Source organism: Bipolaris zeicola (genome assembly GCF_000523435.1).
Source record: "Bipolaris zeicola 26-R-13 unplaced genomic scaffold scaffold_49, whole genome shotgun sequence".
In the NCBI taxonomy this organism is placed as follows: domain Eukaryota; kingdom Fungi; phylum Ascomycota; class Dothideomycetes; order Pleosporales; family Pleosporaceae; genus Bipolaris; species Bipolaris zeicola.
In genome coordinates this window covers 74,243-90,952 of record NW_006912098.1, presented here as the reverse complement: position 1 = coordinate 90,952, position 16,710 = coordinate 74,243, and the positions used below count along the sequence as shown (strand labels likewise).

Below are 16,710 nucleotides of genomic sequence, written 5' to 3'. Positions count from 1 at the left end.
AACCCAGGACACAGATAATAGTGATGATGATGATCAACCGCCGACATAGAACCATGATCCACTCGCAGCGCGTAGATACAGGTCGTGATTTGGGCATCATTTTATCTCGCTGGGTATGCCAGGCACGATTGACAATGTCGCTTGTGAATAGAAGGCACGTCGACATGACTTGTGCCGAATACGAGATGAAAGGCCGATGGTGCCAGGCCTATTTGGACGGCTCTAGTTGGGGTCAATCGGCAGAATTGATAACACAGACCAAGCATTGTCGGCAGACCTTCACGGTGGTAGTGCAGGTTTTGCAGGCAGCGAGCGTCTAGAAGGCAGCGAGATGCGGGCTGTAAATTACCGGTAGCGGTGTACTATCTCAGAGGCAGCGAGCTTGTGCGAGCCGAGCGCCGGTCTGGAGCCAAGGATGATGACGACCATCGGGGGGGGGAGGCGCACGACGCGCCCCCAGACCATTTCATGGTTCGCCAAGTCGAGCTGGGGGCTAACGAAAGCAAGTAATGCACCAATACCAACAAATTTTCATCAACAGTGCGCGCCTAGAAGACAACTGGGCCTGACTCAAAAGCCGTTGGGGAGATTACCGCTACGTACAGCTTCAGGCCCGCAGCTCGGGGCAACACGAATACATGGGGAAGCTCCGCTAAGCCCCAACCTGGCGGGGGTCTAAGCTGACACCTCGCAGACGCGCTGTACTCCCGCGTCGCCTCTTCACGCCGCCGTGCAAGAGACTACATACTAATCCGCCCGCCTCGCCATGGCACCGCCGTCGTCCTGCTGCTGCTCCGTCGCCATCCGATGCCAGTGAGCTGGGTGCGATGAATAATGAGAGTCGTCTAGCCACGTCTCTCGCCCAGGCTCCGCGCATGGTTCCAAGTCAACCCGAGACGGCAAAGGCCGCAACATGGCGTGACGACGATTCACAAAGCGCAACACCGGATGGACTTGCGCATCTTAAAAACAACATCCCCAAATCAAAACACCAAGCCTACGAGTTGCCCGCGCCCAACTCTGCCATGGCCCTTCCGGCAAAGCCTGGTGGTTCTCTCCTGTCGCAGATATCTGCCATGGTCTCCGAAGAAGCCAGCGCCCCTTATTCTCGAAATACTCCTGGAAAATCGAACCCGTCTGCTGTCCGCAGAATGCAGCCTCAATTGTCTGCCAAACAGTCAGGAGCTCCGGCCCAGGTTCCGAGGCGGAGTCCCCCGTCATATGACACTCGCGCCCCGGATGGTCAAGGCAATGATTTGGATCTTTACGCAGATTACAATGGGATTGTAAAAGACTTGCGCGATGAAATGGGCCAGCCGTTGCGAGTATCAGAAGCAAGGGTACCCAGTCCAGAACCACAGCACTCACCAATCAAATCTGAGGCTGCCAATGTTCAGGCAACACGTGAATCCCAAGATGGTGAGCAGCAAAGATACAGCACAGATCGACCAATGAGCTTCATTGCTGGGCCTGCGGACCAAGATGGAAAGCCCCAGGATCAAATCAATCAGTCTGCATCTCCAGACGATATAAGAGTACGTCGGGCATTCAGGCAACGTAGAAACCATGCTGAGCAGCATCAATTGTCGCAAGGAGGCGCGGTTTACTCTGAACTTCCAGCAGAACCTTTGGACACATCGTGGAATTCTGTCCAATTGCCCCCTACTCCTGGCGCACCTCCACCAAAAAATGTCTTGCGGAATGCCCAACCACTGGATCCTACACGACCAGCGAAGCTCGCATATATTGACCCGACTCACATCTCTGGCGAGATAAATTCTCAACAAAGACTACCAGGAACACCAGGTGCACATGACCAACAACCTCAGACTACTCACATTGCGAACCTCGCTTTGCATCAACCCTGGGCCAAAAGAGTTTCGCCAGTTACTCAGATCGTACCAGATTTCCCACCAGAACAAAGTAAAACCCCCAGTTCCCAATCCCAAGACCTGGGGCAGGAGCAACAACAAACAGATCACACGTCTCGTCAGGATATGGAAAAGCGAAAGTCCACCAACTCAGCGCAGTCATCCGTCCACGAAGCATCGAAGCCACATGAGAAACTTTCTTCGAAAGGCAAAATTTCGTCAATATTCAAGAAATTTGGTGGAAACGGCCAGGCTTCTTCACAGCAACGGCAAAACATGGAAAACATTTCGGTTGATTCAAACTTGAATTCGGAAGGGTCAGGGCGCCTAAAACCAGCTTCGTCTTTCAAGCGTCCAAGCGTGGATCAACAGTCACAGGCCAGCCAGAAATCATCACTCTTTGACCTAAAGAAGCAGAGGAATCCCGCAGCCTTCTATAGCATCCCTTATCAACAATCGACAGCCAATGTACCTAACCACTCTAGCCAGTCGAATCAACCAGACGTTGCAAGTGGCGCCAAGCCGAAACGCAATTCGGGACTAGGTGCGATTTTTGGTAAGGATGGCCCAAACGTTGATGGCATGGTCACAAAGTTCAAACTTTCGTCGTCGAAAGACGACAAGAAAGCGCAAAAGGCCAAAGGGGACTCTGCAAAAACTCAGGTCCGTCGTGAATGGGATCCTGTAAAGGAAGTTTACAAACCAATTCAGGTTAAACCCGCCCAACAGACGGAGTCACCCAGACCCTCGATATCCGACACCCGTCCAGAGGAGCCCTCTGCGTTTCTCCGAACGAAGCAATTGGCAGAAGAGCATCAGGCTCAGCAAAGCGGTCAGAACTCACCACAGGCTAACATACGTCCAGTGCGTACCAGCTCTCTAATGCACAACCACGGCCCGTTGTTCGACCGCTTGCGCCAAGAACTTCCTAATCCTCCGCACGGAGAATATTACTGGCCTAATGGTGAGCAAACTGAAGACAACCGAGGGGCCTATGTCGCAACTGTGGCTGCACGACAACAGTACGAGCAACTACAAATACAGCGTCAGAGGGAGCAGGCTGCGTATGGGCAAGGCGATTATAGAGATCCTTACCATGAGCAGCAGCAACAGCAACTACAACTATCTCACCCATTGCCAGGCCAAGAAGTACATGCGCCTTGGCCGGGGCAAAACGGCGCGCCACGACCGGGCCAGAGCTACATTTCACAAAATGCTGCCTCAACAGAGCCTAGCTACGAAGCAACTCCGATACCTGCTGCATACGGTCATGTATCTGGAGCTTACGTAGCTCACTCAAACCGACAGGACCAACCCATGTACCCACCTCAACATGTTCAGCCAGTACATGCGAATCATCCCGAGACGCAGTTTGCAGATCCATGGATGCTACCCATTTCTCCACAGATATCCGCGCAATCCCAAATGTATCAGAGTACCCGGTCACACTCAGATGGCAGCAACATGCATGTGGTATCACCGATATCGCGTTCAGCTTCCTTGTACAGCTATCCACCTCAACATGGCGTTCAGCGAACTCACAAGCCAAGGATGGGTAGTATCTCAGAGGTGTCGCAGCAAGACCGTCCCTGGCATCTCAATTTTCCAGCCGGAGCTACTGAACAAGAGATTGTTAGGGCACGTCAGGGACAGTACATGCAAGCTCTTTTCAACGCTCAGCAGCAGCAACAAGCTGAACGAGCTGCCGGAACACCTTCGCCACATACCCCCCAGCACACAACACCTACAAACACAATACCACATGAACATGCGCAAGGAGGTGGATTCCGTGAGCTTTTACCTTCAGGCTCTCCACAGCCCTATGGAGCGCCACATTCGGAGTCGCCTCGTTATGAACAACCGTTGCCAACTCGTCGCCATCCAGCCTATGAGCAGCAAGTTCCGGCACGTTCTGAGCCGTCTCCACAGCCCGCAGCATACCCCCTACCTGAGTCACGCAATTCGACAAGACCCACGGGCATAGTGAATCCATCTCCCAACGTACCTTACTCACCAGCAAGAAGTGCTTTCCCTGATGGGCAGCTGTACCAGAATGATGGACAGCAACATCATCAAAATCCCTCTCCAAAAGAAGATGTGTACCAGGCGCCAGTAAACAGATCATCAGAATACGACGCACAAATACCCGATGAGGCACCACCGTCATACGATGGAATTGGTGTCCCCAACGAAGGCATGGACAAGAGTCGCCCCGATGCCATTCGACCACCCAACATCAACACAAATGTAGACGGAGAACACCGCAATCAAAGACCAGAGTCCCGACCACGACAGCCATCCATCGGAATGCTGCAACATCCCCAGCCTGCCTCAATGGCTGCATCTCCCCAACGCACATTATCAGACATGGGTGCCGAATCACTGCGTCGGCAACTCCTCCAACAAGAAAACATCCAGCACATGGAACGCGTACAGCGCGAACGAGAGCGCCGTGAGGCCATCGCACGCGAAAGACAGCAACGCGAAGCAGCAAGGGCACGAGCCAGAGAGCTCGAACGCAGCGTCTCTAGCGGCGGTCAAGTTGGCAGCTTACGCAGTGTTGGCGGTAGCTTTAGTAGTGGAGGCAGCAATTGGGGGCGGACTGGTAGCCAGCATAGACAGGTGTTTGAATTACCTGCTCTTGACGATGACGAGCCTGTCATGAAGGCTACTAGTTATCCCGGCCAAGAATGGACGCCACCGATGTGGGATGGAGATTGAGAAATCTGTTCGCTTCTTATCTCTTTCTTGCATCTTCCTGTTTTTATATACGCCTCATTACACGCTTTCCATTTTCCTTTTAATCTGACAGCTATGTACTGTATGCGACGTTATGCCTTCTCTACTTATCATGTAACTTCACACATATCACATGTTCTTTTCCTTTCCGAGTTGCGCAAGTCTGTCTAACTCCTGATACCACTGTTTCTTCCTTCCTTAGGTTCTCGTGTATAATCTTTGACTCTGGTTCTCTGTTTATCATTTCTGGTGTCTTGTTTTTTTCTATGTCACTCTTACAACAATATCTCATTTACATTTCGGTCTTCTGGTTTTACTATAACACTCGGAGCCTGGAGTGTATCTCTTGAGTAATGGTATTCATGCGCTTGTGTTGGCGGGTGCAGCCTTGGACTCTCAATATACTAAATGTATGTCATGGGTTAATCATGCCCAAATACCATACTGACATGCCGCGAGTTGTGCCGAAAATAGTGACACGCTGCTTTGAATACTTGCTTCTCTGGTCGCCTCCTGCTATGACCGCTAACTGTTCCAGTTCTGATTGGGGTCTTACTGATGACGATCCAGATTCACGCCAACGTCCTAACGACAACGAACATCAATCTCTCCACCCAAACAATCCAATACATCCAAAGCCCCATCTACAAAAACCGCACATGAAACTAATCCCGTCCCCTGAGTAACACACACCAAGCAATCCAACCAACGTGTCACCAACCTACCACCTCCCAATCGCTCCAACCCGTCCCCAGCCCAATCCCGCCACCCAAACCATCCTACTCGCGTCATACGTAACATCCCCCCCTCGGTACCACGACACCTGTCAAATCCTAGCGTGAGCCGTTGAAAAGAAAGAAAAATAAGGCAGCTTCGATACATATGGTCTCCCTTGTATACGTCCGCGCTGCACGTATCCAGCTTTTCCACCCCCGAAGCTGCGGTTTCATCGGCGGAAAGGTACAGTTTGGGAGAGTGGAGGTGGAGAAGAGGGTGCATGTCCGTTTGGGGTGTCAATGGTAGGACAGCGTGTTGTATCGTGTCTTTTGTTTCTTCGTTTGATGTTGCCGGATTTGCTGCTAGTAGTACGTAGATGCTGCGCTTCCGACTTAGGCATACGCGCTCAATGTCTCTATGTGTGTGTGTATGTGTGTGTGTGTGACACAAATCAACGAAGGGAGGAATGAGAGAAGTATCAACCCGGGCCCTCCCTTTCCGTCCCGATTTTCCATTTTTAGTCAGCCTGACTACAGCGGGAATTTGTAAAGAAAATTACTGTTGTACTGCCATGTCATCGTCGGGAGCGATACCGCGACACCACTGACGACATGGTAAATCCAGCATCCTTAACTATATCTAACTCTCCCTATGCATAGTATCCTTGCCTCCAGATAACCAGCACCCTGCACCACTACAAACCATGTCCACCCCTTTCTTCCCTCCTATCCCTCCTCCCAGCATCCCCCCCTCCACCTCGACCTCCACCAGCTCCTCTCCAGAAAAGGCAAAAAACCCAGCAAGTCTCGACGCCCTCCTCACCGTCCTCGGCTCCATGCTGATCTTCTACGCCTCCTTCGGCCTCATGAGCAGCTTCGGCTTCTTCCAAGACTACTACTCGCGCTCCTTCCTCGCTTCAAGCCCTTCCTCAAGCATAGCTTTTGTAGGGACCCTGCAGATGGGGTTGACGAATGCCATGGGAGCGCTGTCGGGGGCGCTTTGTGATCGGTTTGGTGTAAAGGTGCGTTTTCGTTTATTACCCCCCCCCCTCCTTCCATTTCGCGTGTGCTCGTCGATTGTTCTTTGATGAAGAATGGAAGCTGAAATGGAAGGGCGATACAGTGGTTACTTCTAGGCTCCGGGTTCGGAATTACAGTGGCGTTATTGATGCTTTCGTTCGTCCAACCTGGACAATTCTGGCTTGTGTTTCTGATACAAGGGTTTTTGATGGGTTTGTCGATTTCGTTTGGAGTGCAGCCTGCACTTACGGTTGTAGGGCAGCATTTTAAAGAGCACAGGGGGTTGACGTTGGGGGTTGTGTCGATGGGGTCGGCGGTTGGGGGGATTGGGTTTCCGGTTATGCTGGGCCAGGTGATGCCTAGATGGGGGTTTGGCGGTGCGCTGAGGTTGGCGGCTGCGAAGGTTGTGTGGGTGCAAAGACTGGTTCTTGTGAGAAAGGGGTGGAAGGCTGACATGGTGTAGGGTTTGTTACTCGATTGCGCTGTGCTTGTGCACTAGCAAGCCTGTTCGCAGTTCGAGCTGCAAGGATCGCACTTTTCGTGTGGACTTTGGTGGGTTTTTGGATCCTCGGTATGCGGTTCTCTGCGTAGGGACGTGGTTTGCTATCCTCGGTCTTTGGCTTCCTGCCTATTATGTCAGTGAGTAGTTCTGCCCCAAAAAGACATGCCTTCATGTTTGTTAACAATGTCTCAGAAACTTACGCTGATAATATACACCCCGAGAACAATGTTAGTAAATATTTCCTTTGTATGATGAACGGCTGCAGCATGCTCGGTGGAACATTGTGAGTCCCACGCACTACCCCGTACCAGACATCCTTCCTAACATCGATACAGGGGCGGTCTCCTAGGTGACCGCATAGGCCGATTCAATCTCCTCTGGCCCGTCACATTCCTCTCAGGTTGCCTCTGCCTCTTCCTCTGGCTCCTAAGCACCAACCTCTCCACGCTAATCTTCTTCGTCTGCGCATACGGCTTCTTTTCCAGCAGTGTAAACACACTCCCGACCTCGATCATCGGACAGATTACTCCAGACGACAAGTTTGGCGCGAGGACCGGAGCGTTCTACAGCGTCATCACCATCTCGAGTCTTACTGGGACGCCGATCGGCGGCGCACTTATTGTAGACGAGCATGTTAGAGAGGGGTATCGGTGGTTGATTTTGTTCTCGGTAAATATATTATTATTCTGAATTAGGCGCATAATTGATGCAAGTAGCTAATATACAAATAGGGAACTGCACTCATTGTCGGATCCATATTTATGCTCGGCAGCCGTATGCTGCATGGCAAGGACTCGCGCAGGAGACGAGAACTGGAGATATCCTAGTGCTCAACACCTAAAACCTCAGACCGTGTCTGGATACAAGACCTTCCTGCACCTGACCTTGCACCGGCATTTCGGTGGCCAAAAGGCATCTTGTATGATAGACCACTCAAGCTCTTCTGCCTCCTCTTCTTGTACACCAGGAATGATACTTTGTTCAAGCTCAACACCGCCCCCATCCTCCCTGTACAGCTCCTCGAGTTCCTCTACCGTGAATCTCATCTTCTTCCTCTCCTCATCCCTCAGCTTACAAAAGCTCTCCTTCTCCACCTCATCCATAAACCCATACACAGTGACGTTCTCATATGTAGCCAACGCCTCCGCAGCTTTTTCATAAACAATACGATGTAGTATCCTCGGGCAATTGAATGGGTCCCCATAAAACAGCCGAGGACCCTGCTGGCGCGGTCCATCAGCCAGATATCCCCTCGCATTTGGCAACTGGATGCGAATCTCGTTCAGACAAGGTAGTAGGCCAAAGATCCCGTAATCGAGGCGAAACTGCTGGAAATACTGTGCAAACGAGCCTATCGTGACCTTGAAGAAGTGCATCGAGTCAAGGAAAGAGAGCTGCAGGTTGATCTTGCGGATCGCGTGGCGCAAAGTCGCGTATCGGGATAGATGAGGGTAGATGCGAGGATAGTGGTTGTACGTCTCTGCTAGCTGCCATGTCTTGTCGGTCGACGGAAGATGCCCCGGCTCCAGCATCTGGAAGCATTTCCCCAAGCGCCGCATACAGTCTTTGAAGGCGCGGTGACCTTTGACGTCTATGCATAGTCCTTTGCCATACTGCAAGTCACTGCTGCCTACGAAGCACAAGCGCAAGCATATCGCGCGGACTTGGTGGGACACACCGAGCAAGGGCGTCCACGCTCCAAACTGAGCAGTGACTTCTGGCGCGCCTTTGATAGGTCTTCTGGACAGAGCACGTGGATGAGATTGGTGCATACAGAAGCAAATGATGCGTTCTTTGAGCTCGGTGGGTAGACCAGACCAGTTGAAGGTTTCGCCGTTCGTCTTCCACCACTGGAACATGACTTGGTCGCCGACTGGTATTTCGCTGAAGGTAGGGAACGTCTTCTCCAAGAAACTTTCCAGAGGGATATACCTCCCTATTTTCTTCATATATACCTCAACTTCGTCGGTAACACGCCGGGTACCTTTCCGATACCAGCTCTTAAGACGACAAGCGGTGAATACGGGTCTGTCACCGAAGTTGTAGAAGCCGACCCACAAAGCAAAGTTCGCGAGCTTTTCTGAGCGTTCCAAATGCTGTGACTGAGACTGGGCCACTTCAATTGGGATACTGAAGCGGGTGGCTGACGTTATTCTGTACTTGTGTACGGCTGTACGAACATCCTGGAGGAATGGGTGGCTTTCCCGTGGACTAACCTGCCAGTCATTGGGCGTGAAGCTTATGTTGACGTTGACCCTCATGTTTGTATGACGGGTAAGCGGTCTTGGTCGTCGGGGATGGTTTGATCTGCTCATAATGAGATACCTGTGAACTCGGATCTCTTGGGTGTGGCTTGAACGCTGGTTGAGGCCTATGATCGTAATCAGCATTGCAGAGGCAGGCTCAAAGTGAGAGAATAGCTATTTGTGACAGTAGTCTTGGGAATGTGCGTGAAGCAACAACTATGAGTCTTAAACAAGTTTAGTGTCACAGAAATCTCTGGGCGGTGAATATGAATGAGCTGACACATGTGAAGCAACGAACGGAGCGAGCACTATGCAGCAAGCCTCTTACCTACTCACACCTGCCTAAAAAGTTTCTGCCTTGTGCTCTCACCAGTCTTGTCTTACTTATTATTCCATTGTGTAAAATGCACAACCCTGACTCTAAGGCCCAATTAATATCATCGTTACACATACAGCCAAAGTAGACGCACAGACCATAAAATCATCAATCGTCCCATTTCATCATCCTGTCTTCTATCAGCAATTGTAAGACATCATTAATAGCAACATTCGCCATGGAGCCCCCAGGTCCAGATAATTGCTCGTCCATGGACATATTCAAGTCCCTCGTCCAATCTGGGTATCAATGTCTCATCTCTTCCAAGCCTACATCCTTGCCTTCCTCTTGCCCGTCCTTTGTCTTTGATTTTTTCTAGCGAAAGCCATGCATCACCTCACCACACATCATCAGCCTCAACCTCCCACTTTTCACCATCAGCCCTCACACACTCCCGATTCTTATCCCGACTGCAACTCTTCCTCATATCCAGAGCATCCTCGCCATCATTGTAGTACGCCTTGACCACACGATAAACACTATAGCCCATCTTACGGTATAGTTCTTTTGCAATTTCATTCGACGCGCGCACGAACAAATCGACAAACCATGCATCTGCAGCGTCAGAGGATCGCTCGAGCGCAGATGAGAGGGCAGTTGCGTGGCCAAGGCGTCGGGCGCTAGGGGCGACAGTCAGGGCAGTGATGTGGCCGTGCCATGGGAGATAGTTGGGGTATTCGACGCCCGTGGTCGAGGGCTTGTAGGGGCTTATTGGGGGTGCGAAAGGCGATGATTCGAGTTTACCTAAGACTGTTTGATATTCTAGTCAGTCCATGTCCGTATGCATGTCAGAATCCGTAAAACGTACTATATCCCTCAATTTGACCATCCATGCCTTCGATAATCTGACACAACTCGGGCCATCTGGTCAGGTACTCGAGGTAAAAACCAATGTTGTATGTTTCAGTCAGGTGATCAAGATTCGTTGAGGATATGCGCAGCAAGTCGTCTGGCCGCATTGGCCGTATGGTCGACATTGTGCTGTACTAGATGAATGTGGTGAGTAGGTGGAGAAGTGAGAGATGGGATGTATTGTTTGGAGGGACAAACGGCACTTCCGCGGGGAAGCCTCGCTTAAACTACATGCATGCACGCATCCCTCCCTTGGATGCTTCGCGCAGGAGCACCTCAAAGCATATCGAACAAAACACTCTTGGACCTAGACAAGCAAGATAATTCATCAACTGAACGCTCAAATTATTCTACAAAGGAAAAAAGGGTATCCAGCAGAACAACAACAACAACAACACTCTCGTAAATGGCTTCCAAAACATTCAATGCCTCCTATGCGCGCTCAATCCAAATTCAAGTATCCCTCCGTTTCCTATGCGTATTCCAAGTTCAATTTCATCAGTTCTGTCTCGCGCTGCTGTTGTTTCCAGCGTTTATTAGAATGTGCGATTCGTGTTGCTTTGTTTTCCTCTCAAGAAATGATGGAGTCAACCCTATTAGATGCGGAACGAGTCAACACTGGCTGCACCATTGGTGTAGTCCTTGACCGATGATGCTCCTGAGCGCATCGCACGCTGCTCATAACTCAGTGGGCTTTGCGCCCTGTGAGGGCTCGTTGGTCCACGCAAGTTATCCATAGCGGAAACACGAGCTACACCGTTACCACGACCATTGCCAAAAGGCGAACCTCCACGGGAGGGGTAGATGTTGTCTTCGGAATAATCGCTGAGTCGTGTATTGGCGCGTGGTTGTGTGGAGGCAGCAAGGGAATTGTTACGGATGTCCGAAGGAATTGGCGGTGCCTGACGGAAACGACGATTTGAATACGCCTGGTCCTTCTCATCGACCAGCACTACCATCCACACGCCTACAGATCCATTCTGACCGAGGAGAGGAGTGCAGTGAATCCAGCGAGGTCGGCCCTCATCCGTTGCGTCTTCCAGATCCTCGACTGGGTGCGGTAACCAGCGAATCTTTGCAGTGACGCCGCGCGAACCATCTGCGAGCGCACCACCGAGCGAAGCACGAACACGGTTACTACCACCAATTCGGTCAAGGAAACGAGATTGAAGTATCCCAGGGACGCGAAGTGAAGGAGATGTGAAAAGAATGCGTAGAGATGGCGCAGGACGGACGATAAGATACTGGTTCGTCTGTTAGACTTTTCAAAATCACTTGCAAAAGACCATGTTAAACTTACATGTTTGTACGGACCAGTAAGGCGTCCGTCAGGTGAAGGGGCTGACTTATCTGGCCCATCAAGATCAAAAGTCGATCGATCCTGAATGAGCACTCTAGGCTTGTGCTGCATAGTGGCGTCATCCTTTTCCTCCAAATGCTCTCTGTGCATGTTGCCACCAAATCTGCGTGCCGTGTCCAACTCAGTGTTGTTGAACATCTCACACAATGCCTGGAACTCGTCTTTGGGCTCGTCTTTTTCGATCACACCTTCTTCCTGGTCAACCATACGGCGGAACGCATCGAGTTCGGTACCGTCTTTCACAAGACCAGTCACGTCGATTTGCGCGCCGATAAAATAACGAACGGTTCCGCGTGAATCACACAAAGGTGCTGTCATCAAAAGGTTCATAAACGGAGACCCGTCACGACGGCTGATTACTTTTAGTCAAAAGCCAGTTAGACTCAAACGACAGGTGCTACTTACTAGTTCAGAAAGACTTCACTATGATCTTTGCCTTCACGAATGGAGGCTCCGAAACGGGCGACGCTGTTACGGTTGGTTTTGGGGCCTTGGAGGAACCGACAGTTGCGGCCAATAGCGTAGTTTACGCCATACTGGGTTGTGCGATGGAATTCTAATCTCCAGTTAGTGGCGCCCATGTTACATGCCAGATACACGGACCTTCAGACGCAAATATGATTGGGTTGTCAGCCCTCGAAGGGTCTGTCAAACAGAAAACCTCTGCCAAACCCTCACTAGCTTCACGCAGCATTGGAGGGAGGTTGCCAGTAACTCTCTTCGCAATACTAGAGCTTGCAACTTGAGCAAATACATGCGTGATGAATGCTGGCAAATCGTCACGAACTAAAATATCAAAAGCCTGCTTGGCCTTCTCCTCGAGACTTGCGTTGACTGTTGTTCGCGCCCCAGTCTCGGTAAAACCCAAGCCATTGATGGGTTCTAGCGCTTCAGCGACAGCATTTGCATAGTTGATAGCTCGTAGCGCTTTTAGTGCATCTAGGTAGTACACCAATGTAGGGACTGACTTGGGTCGATAGGCGCTAAGGAATGTCGTAAATCGAAGCAAGGATGAAGTGTCGGCGAAGATGGCCTCCAAATGCTCTTTCGAGAACAGCTGGTCGGATCTGGTCTCGAGTGAGAAGATGGGGCGTCCACTTTCCACTGGTGCTGAAATCAGATCGAAGGAATGCGGGTCATCTTCCATCAAGGGAGAAAGTCTGTCGCCCTCATCCAGCGTCCCACCCTTTTGCTGCAACGGCCCAAGCTGCTGCGTTGTAAAGGAAGGTGCCGCAGACTCATACGAGATTACCGAATCGACTGAACTTCGCATCTTTGGTGGCTCAGAATCCATTGCTTGGGGTGTTTGAAAGTATCCAGACAATCGATTAGTGCCAGGCGTTTGAGGGTTGCCTGGTGTTTGGGGATTCCCGGGTGTTTGAGGATTTCTAGGTGTTTGAGGGTTCTTCGGCGTCTGTGAACGCTTTGGAGTAGCCGCTGGCGTACGTGAATAACTATGAGCACGCGACCGGTTCCTTTCTGGAGTCGCAGGCCAGATGGGTGAAGTTGGCTCTTGACTTAGTCGCCTTTGCAGCTCAACGCGATGTTGTTGGGCTTGGGGAGTGCTCGAACTATTCAATCATAAGCAAGAAGGAAAAGGAAGTATGAGATACAAGGAGGGAGCGTACCTAGTTCGAAAGGGAATATGAATCTCGCGTCTTGCAAACTCTACTTGTGGTGCCGGAGCAAAGTCATCATCCTCCGAGTGCCAACTTCCTCGATGCCCGGGATCGTCAAAGCTAATAACGGGTGAAAGAGGGGCACTCGTTCTATTAGGCTCAGCGCCATCTTGCATGGTTGCAAAGTCTAGGACCAGCGGTTCATTAAAGGCACCGCCACTACCGTCGGCTTTGGTCAGCGCGTCCGCGTCGGGGGCCATGACGCTATCGACATAAGCTGGGGCCAGCTCGCTAGGACTCCCTTTTCGGGCAGAAGTGGGTGTTGAGGCTGAGGTCCTGGAAGCGTCAGAGGATCTCTTTTGGGAGAACATTCCGTGCGCAGATCGGATCTTGTTCTTGAACATGGGCATCGCGATAGCGAAGGGGTTGCAGCGGCCCAGTAGCTTTGAAAATGGAAAAGTGCCAACTTTTGAGACCTGCAGATCGAGAGCTGGGCGTGCAGTGCAGAAAGAGGTGCACACCCATGACGAGAGTAGGGTCTATGTAATGTAAACATACCAGGTAGACTGACACGTCGGGTGGGCCCTTGGGTTTGAGACAACGGGGCAACTAGTCTCGTGCTGGCAGGGACTGGACCCGCCGACGTACCCTTCGAATGCAGCAAAGATTGGTCAAGATTGGTAGACTATCGTTCAAAGTGATGGATGCCGCGTGGCCAAGTAGCGTGGGCTAATGCAAGGCACCCTCCTCGCGGTGTAGTCCCGGCAAATCGACCTTTTGCTGGGGAAAGGCAAAGAATTCATTGTCGTCGAGGAGGTCAAATACTGCCGAGCAATAAGGCAGGGGTTGCGAGAAGCTAGGCTTTCTACCAATCAGCGGCATGGGGAGCCGAAGTTTCTAGCGAGACGGTGAGTTGTTCTCCAGACCGTTCATTGTATTGCAAACACGTTGGCAGGTCCGGGCCGTTGGAACAGCTGGTCAAATAGAGATGAACTTTTACATCAAACTCAAGCTGCATGTCGCGCGCGGCTAGCAGCGCACTTCGTTTTCCCTGTCGATCACTTGCAAATCCCGCTCGTGGGCTGCCGCCCTCAACAAGATACAGTAGACGCGTCCGGATCGCGATCATCTTGAACTTGGATGACATCTGCGATTGTGCGTGACCCTGATGCGGTGTGTACATATGTCGTAGCCCTAGACCTCTGTAAGCATCGTAAAAGGCGGCCGGCATTCCGGTCTAGCTGGGAGCGGTGGAGATGTGCAAGTTCAAATATTAACTGCGCTGGCCGAATTACTTCTCTCGGTCAACGACCGGGGGATGTGCGTGTGGACCTTTTGCGGTGCCATTCCGTGCCAACTGTCAATGTCGCCGGTGTATGCTTCCGCGCTAGGGGAACAGGTAGAGGCTCCAGGTTGGCTAAAACTTTTACTCCACCCCAAGAAACACTTGGAGAACCCGTCTGTCTAGCGCTTCGCTGACGCCGTAGCAATTGATAGTTCATGAGGTCGCATTCGCATCCTGAAGTCTGTCGTCCATTGGCAACACTGTAAAACTGGTTTGTCTGACTCGGCAACACTCGATCCGGATGCATGTGCATTACTCGGGACTCTAACAGGCTCGAAGATCCCCCCTTGCAGAAGTAAGTACAGGGCATGACTGGTATCATGGGGGCCAGGGGCACGGACGACCCAGGGTGCACTGGTGTTGCGCAGCGCAGCAGCGGCCAAATGGTACGTTTGGTTCAGCTGCACTACTGCAACCGAGTCAACGCCGTTGGTATACATGACGTAGAGACATCTGGATAGGGCTGTGGGGCGTGGATAGCTGTGAGAAGGGCTTGCGATGCCGAGATGCAGGGCACTATTTTCCGATGCTGATGGAGTGCTTTCTTTTTCTGCGTTGCTGCCCGAGTCAAGGAAGGTGGCAGTGGTTTGCTTTGCTGCGCTGCCATGATAGTGTGCGGTCCACGATCTGCGGTTGCCTTACGTAGCACATGGATGGCTTCCTTCTTACTGCACGCCCGGCGTCCAACTCAGCCGGCCACCACGGCCTAGCACCAACCATCACCACGCCTCTGGTTGGGAAAAGTCAAATCATAAAGAGCAACTTTGCTGACGGAACAGATTATCCCCTCGCCACCTCCGCCGCCACCGCCATGTAGCATAACTAGTCAAGGCCAGGCCAGACCTTGTATCTATTCTGAAGATATCAATCACGGTTAGACAATCTCGGAACACAACCCAGCCAATCAGACCACCACAGGGCCTAGATGCCCCCGAAGACCACCATCATCATACGAATGCGCTCGACGGCTGAACACCTCACGTCATTGACGCTACCATCCCGCACCCACAGCGGTCGTAACCGACAAAGTTCAGTTCCAAGCTCAAGTCATGGAGTGGGATTCGGCCACTGCGGTTCCAGCTGAGTGTCTGGACCCTTCCCCTTTTAGGCACATGCAAGAGAACATGTCGATAAACCAGGGGACCCACCTGATCGTGGAGTCGATGGCCAACACTTTTCTCTTCATCGTCGCTCTCTTGTCATGAGGACATGCCTGCACAAGAAGCAGTGATCTTCAGGTTTGTCCAACAGACCCGAAATGAAACCGGCCTGAGATTATCAAAATACGCCCATCCGGTATAACGCTTCAGCGAAGAAATTTCGACAGTTCCACCGGAGTGATTTTTAATAGAAAAAGAAAGCAAAAGGTATCGTACGTACATGCATAGATGAAACTTAGTCAGGGCAATACGAACGCGGTTGGCATTGCAGCCATACATGCCGGCCTTTCTCGGCACCTGAGACGCATTTCTCCCGTTTGAACGAGCAAAAGCACGGAAGGTACTTGTCACAATTGCGGCAGCTTCCCCGAAGCCCATTCACATCAAACTAGTCAGCCTACATCTGCTGAATAACAAGCATCACACCCCACATGAAGTCGCGTGCGCCACCCCGGCTCAAAATTCCGAGTAATCATTACAATTGCGGAGCAACCTCACCAGCTCTGGACAAACACCCGCTCACCCATGTGTCGATTGTCAAAGTGTAAAACCCCCCCTGCAGTATCACAATGCGCAACCTGCAGCACGACATTCTTGCCCAAGTCGCAGTCAGGCCAACCGTGTGCTCTTTTCCTCTTTTGACCGCCTCATGCACAGGTGGCTACCGCGAGCAAGTATCCGTCTTTGCAGGCAGAAGCGACGATAAATGTCAGTACGCATGAACATACACATCTTATGCGTCCACCCGCCTGTGGCACCATTGGAAACTCTAAATCCTTTGCAGAATGAAGCTCGCTTGTCAGATTGTCCCACAGTCCAGACAATGTACTGAGTGGAGTTGAGAAGTAAAGGCACGAACACACAACTCACCGTGGAACCAAAGTGGGCTGTGATGAGCAGTCTG

At 51.5% G+C, this 16,710-nt stretch overlaps 7 protein-coding genes across 7 annotated transcripts; 2 read left to right on the top strand and 5 right to left on the bottom strand.

The window, feature by feature from the left end:
• Positions 1–827: 827 nt before the first annotated feature.
• Positions 828–4,592, top strand: COCCADRAFT_92653 (uncharacterized protein; the record flags this gene model as incomplete). Its single annotated transcript, XM_007712779.1, has 2 exons — positions 828–2,534; positions 2,583–4,592. 2 exons carry the CDS (start codon positions 828–830, stop codon positions 4,590–4,592), a joined length of 3,717 nt encoding a protein of 1,238 aa, XP_007710969.1.
• A 1,438-nt stretch (positions 4,593–6,030) lies between these two features.
• COCCADRAFT_35668 (uncharacterized protein) lies at positions 6,031–7,675 on the top strand (the record flags this gene model as incomplete). The annotated part of the gene is made up of 6 exons (XM_007712778.1): positions 6,031–6,348; positions 6,450–6,754; positions 6,810–6,985; positions 7,041–7,131; positions 7,184–7,517; positions 7,580–7,675. 6 exons carry the CDS (start codon positions 6,031–6,033, stop codon positions 7,673–7,675), a joined length of 1,320 nt encoding a protein of 439 aa, XP_007710968.1.
• An 18-nt stretch (positions 7,676–7,693) lies between these two features.
• Positions 7,694–9,109, bottom strand: COCCADRAFT_3941 (uncharacterized protein; the record flags this gene model as incomplete). The annotated part of the gene is made up of 1 exon (XM_007712750.1): positions 7,694–9,109. The coding sequence occupies one exon, from the start codon at positions 9,107–9,109 to the stop codon at positions 7,694–7,696; it is 1,416 nt and encodes a 471-aa protein (XP_007710940.1).
• Positions 9,110–9,807: 698 nt separating this feature from the next.
• On the bottom strand, positions 9,808–10,447 carry COCCADRAFT_35666 (uncharacterized protein; the record flags this gene model as incomplete). Its single annotated transcript, XM_007712777.1, has 2 exons — positions 9,808–10,220; positions 10,279–10,447. The coding sequence occupies 2 exons, from the start codon at positions 10,445–10,447 to the stop codon at positions 9,808–9,810; spliced, it is 582 nt and encodes a 193-aa protein (XP_007710967.1).
• A 471-nt stretch (positions 10,448–10,918) lies between these two features.
• Positions 10,919–13,711, bottom strand: COCCADRAFT_35665 (uncharacterized protein; the record flags this gene model as incomplete). The annotated part of the gene is made up of 5 exons (XM_007712776.1): positions 10,919–11,566; positions 11,623–12,034; positions 12,088–12,238; positions 12,286–13,253; positions 13,311–13,711. 5 exons carry the CDS (start codon positions 13,709–13,711, stop codon positions 10,919–10,921), a joined length of 2,580 nt encoding a protein of 859 aa, XP_007710966.1.
• A 455-nt stretch (positions 13,712–14,166) lies between these two features.
• On the bottom strand, positions 14,167–14,532 carry COCCADRAFT_25192 (uncharacterized protein; the record flags this gene model as incomplete). Its single annotated transcript, XM_007712755.1, has 1 exon — positions 14,167–14,532. The coding sequence occupies one exon, from the start codon at positions 14,530–14,532 to the stop codon at positions 14,167–14,169; it is 366 nt and encodes a 121-aa protein (XP_007710945.1).
• Positions 14,533–14,605: 73 nt separating this feature from the next.
• On the bottom strand, positions 14,606–14,893 carry COCCADRAFT_92684 (uncharacterized protein; the record flags this gene model as incomplete). Its single annotated transcript, XM_007712775.1, has 1 exon — positions 14,606–14,893. The coding sequence occupies one exon, from the start codon at positions 14,891–14,893 to the stop codon at positions 14,606–14,608; it is 288 nt and encodes a 95-aa protein (XP_007710965.1).
• Between the last annotated feature and the right edge of the window lie 1,817 nt (positions 14,894–16,710).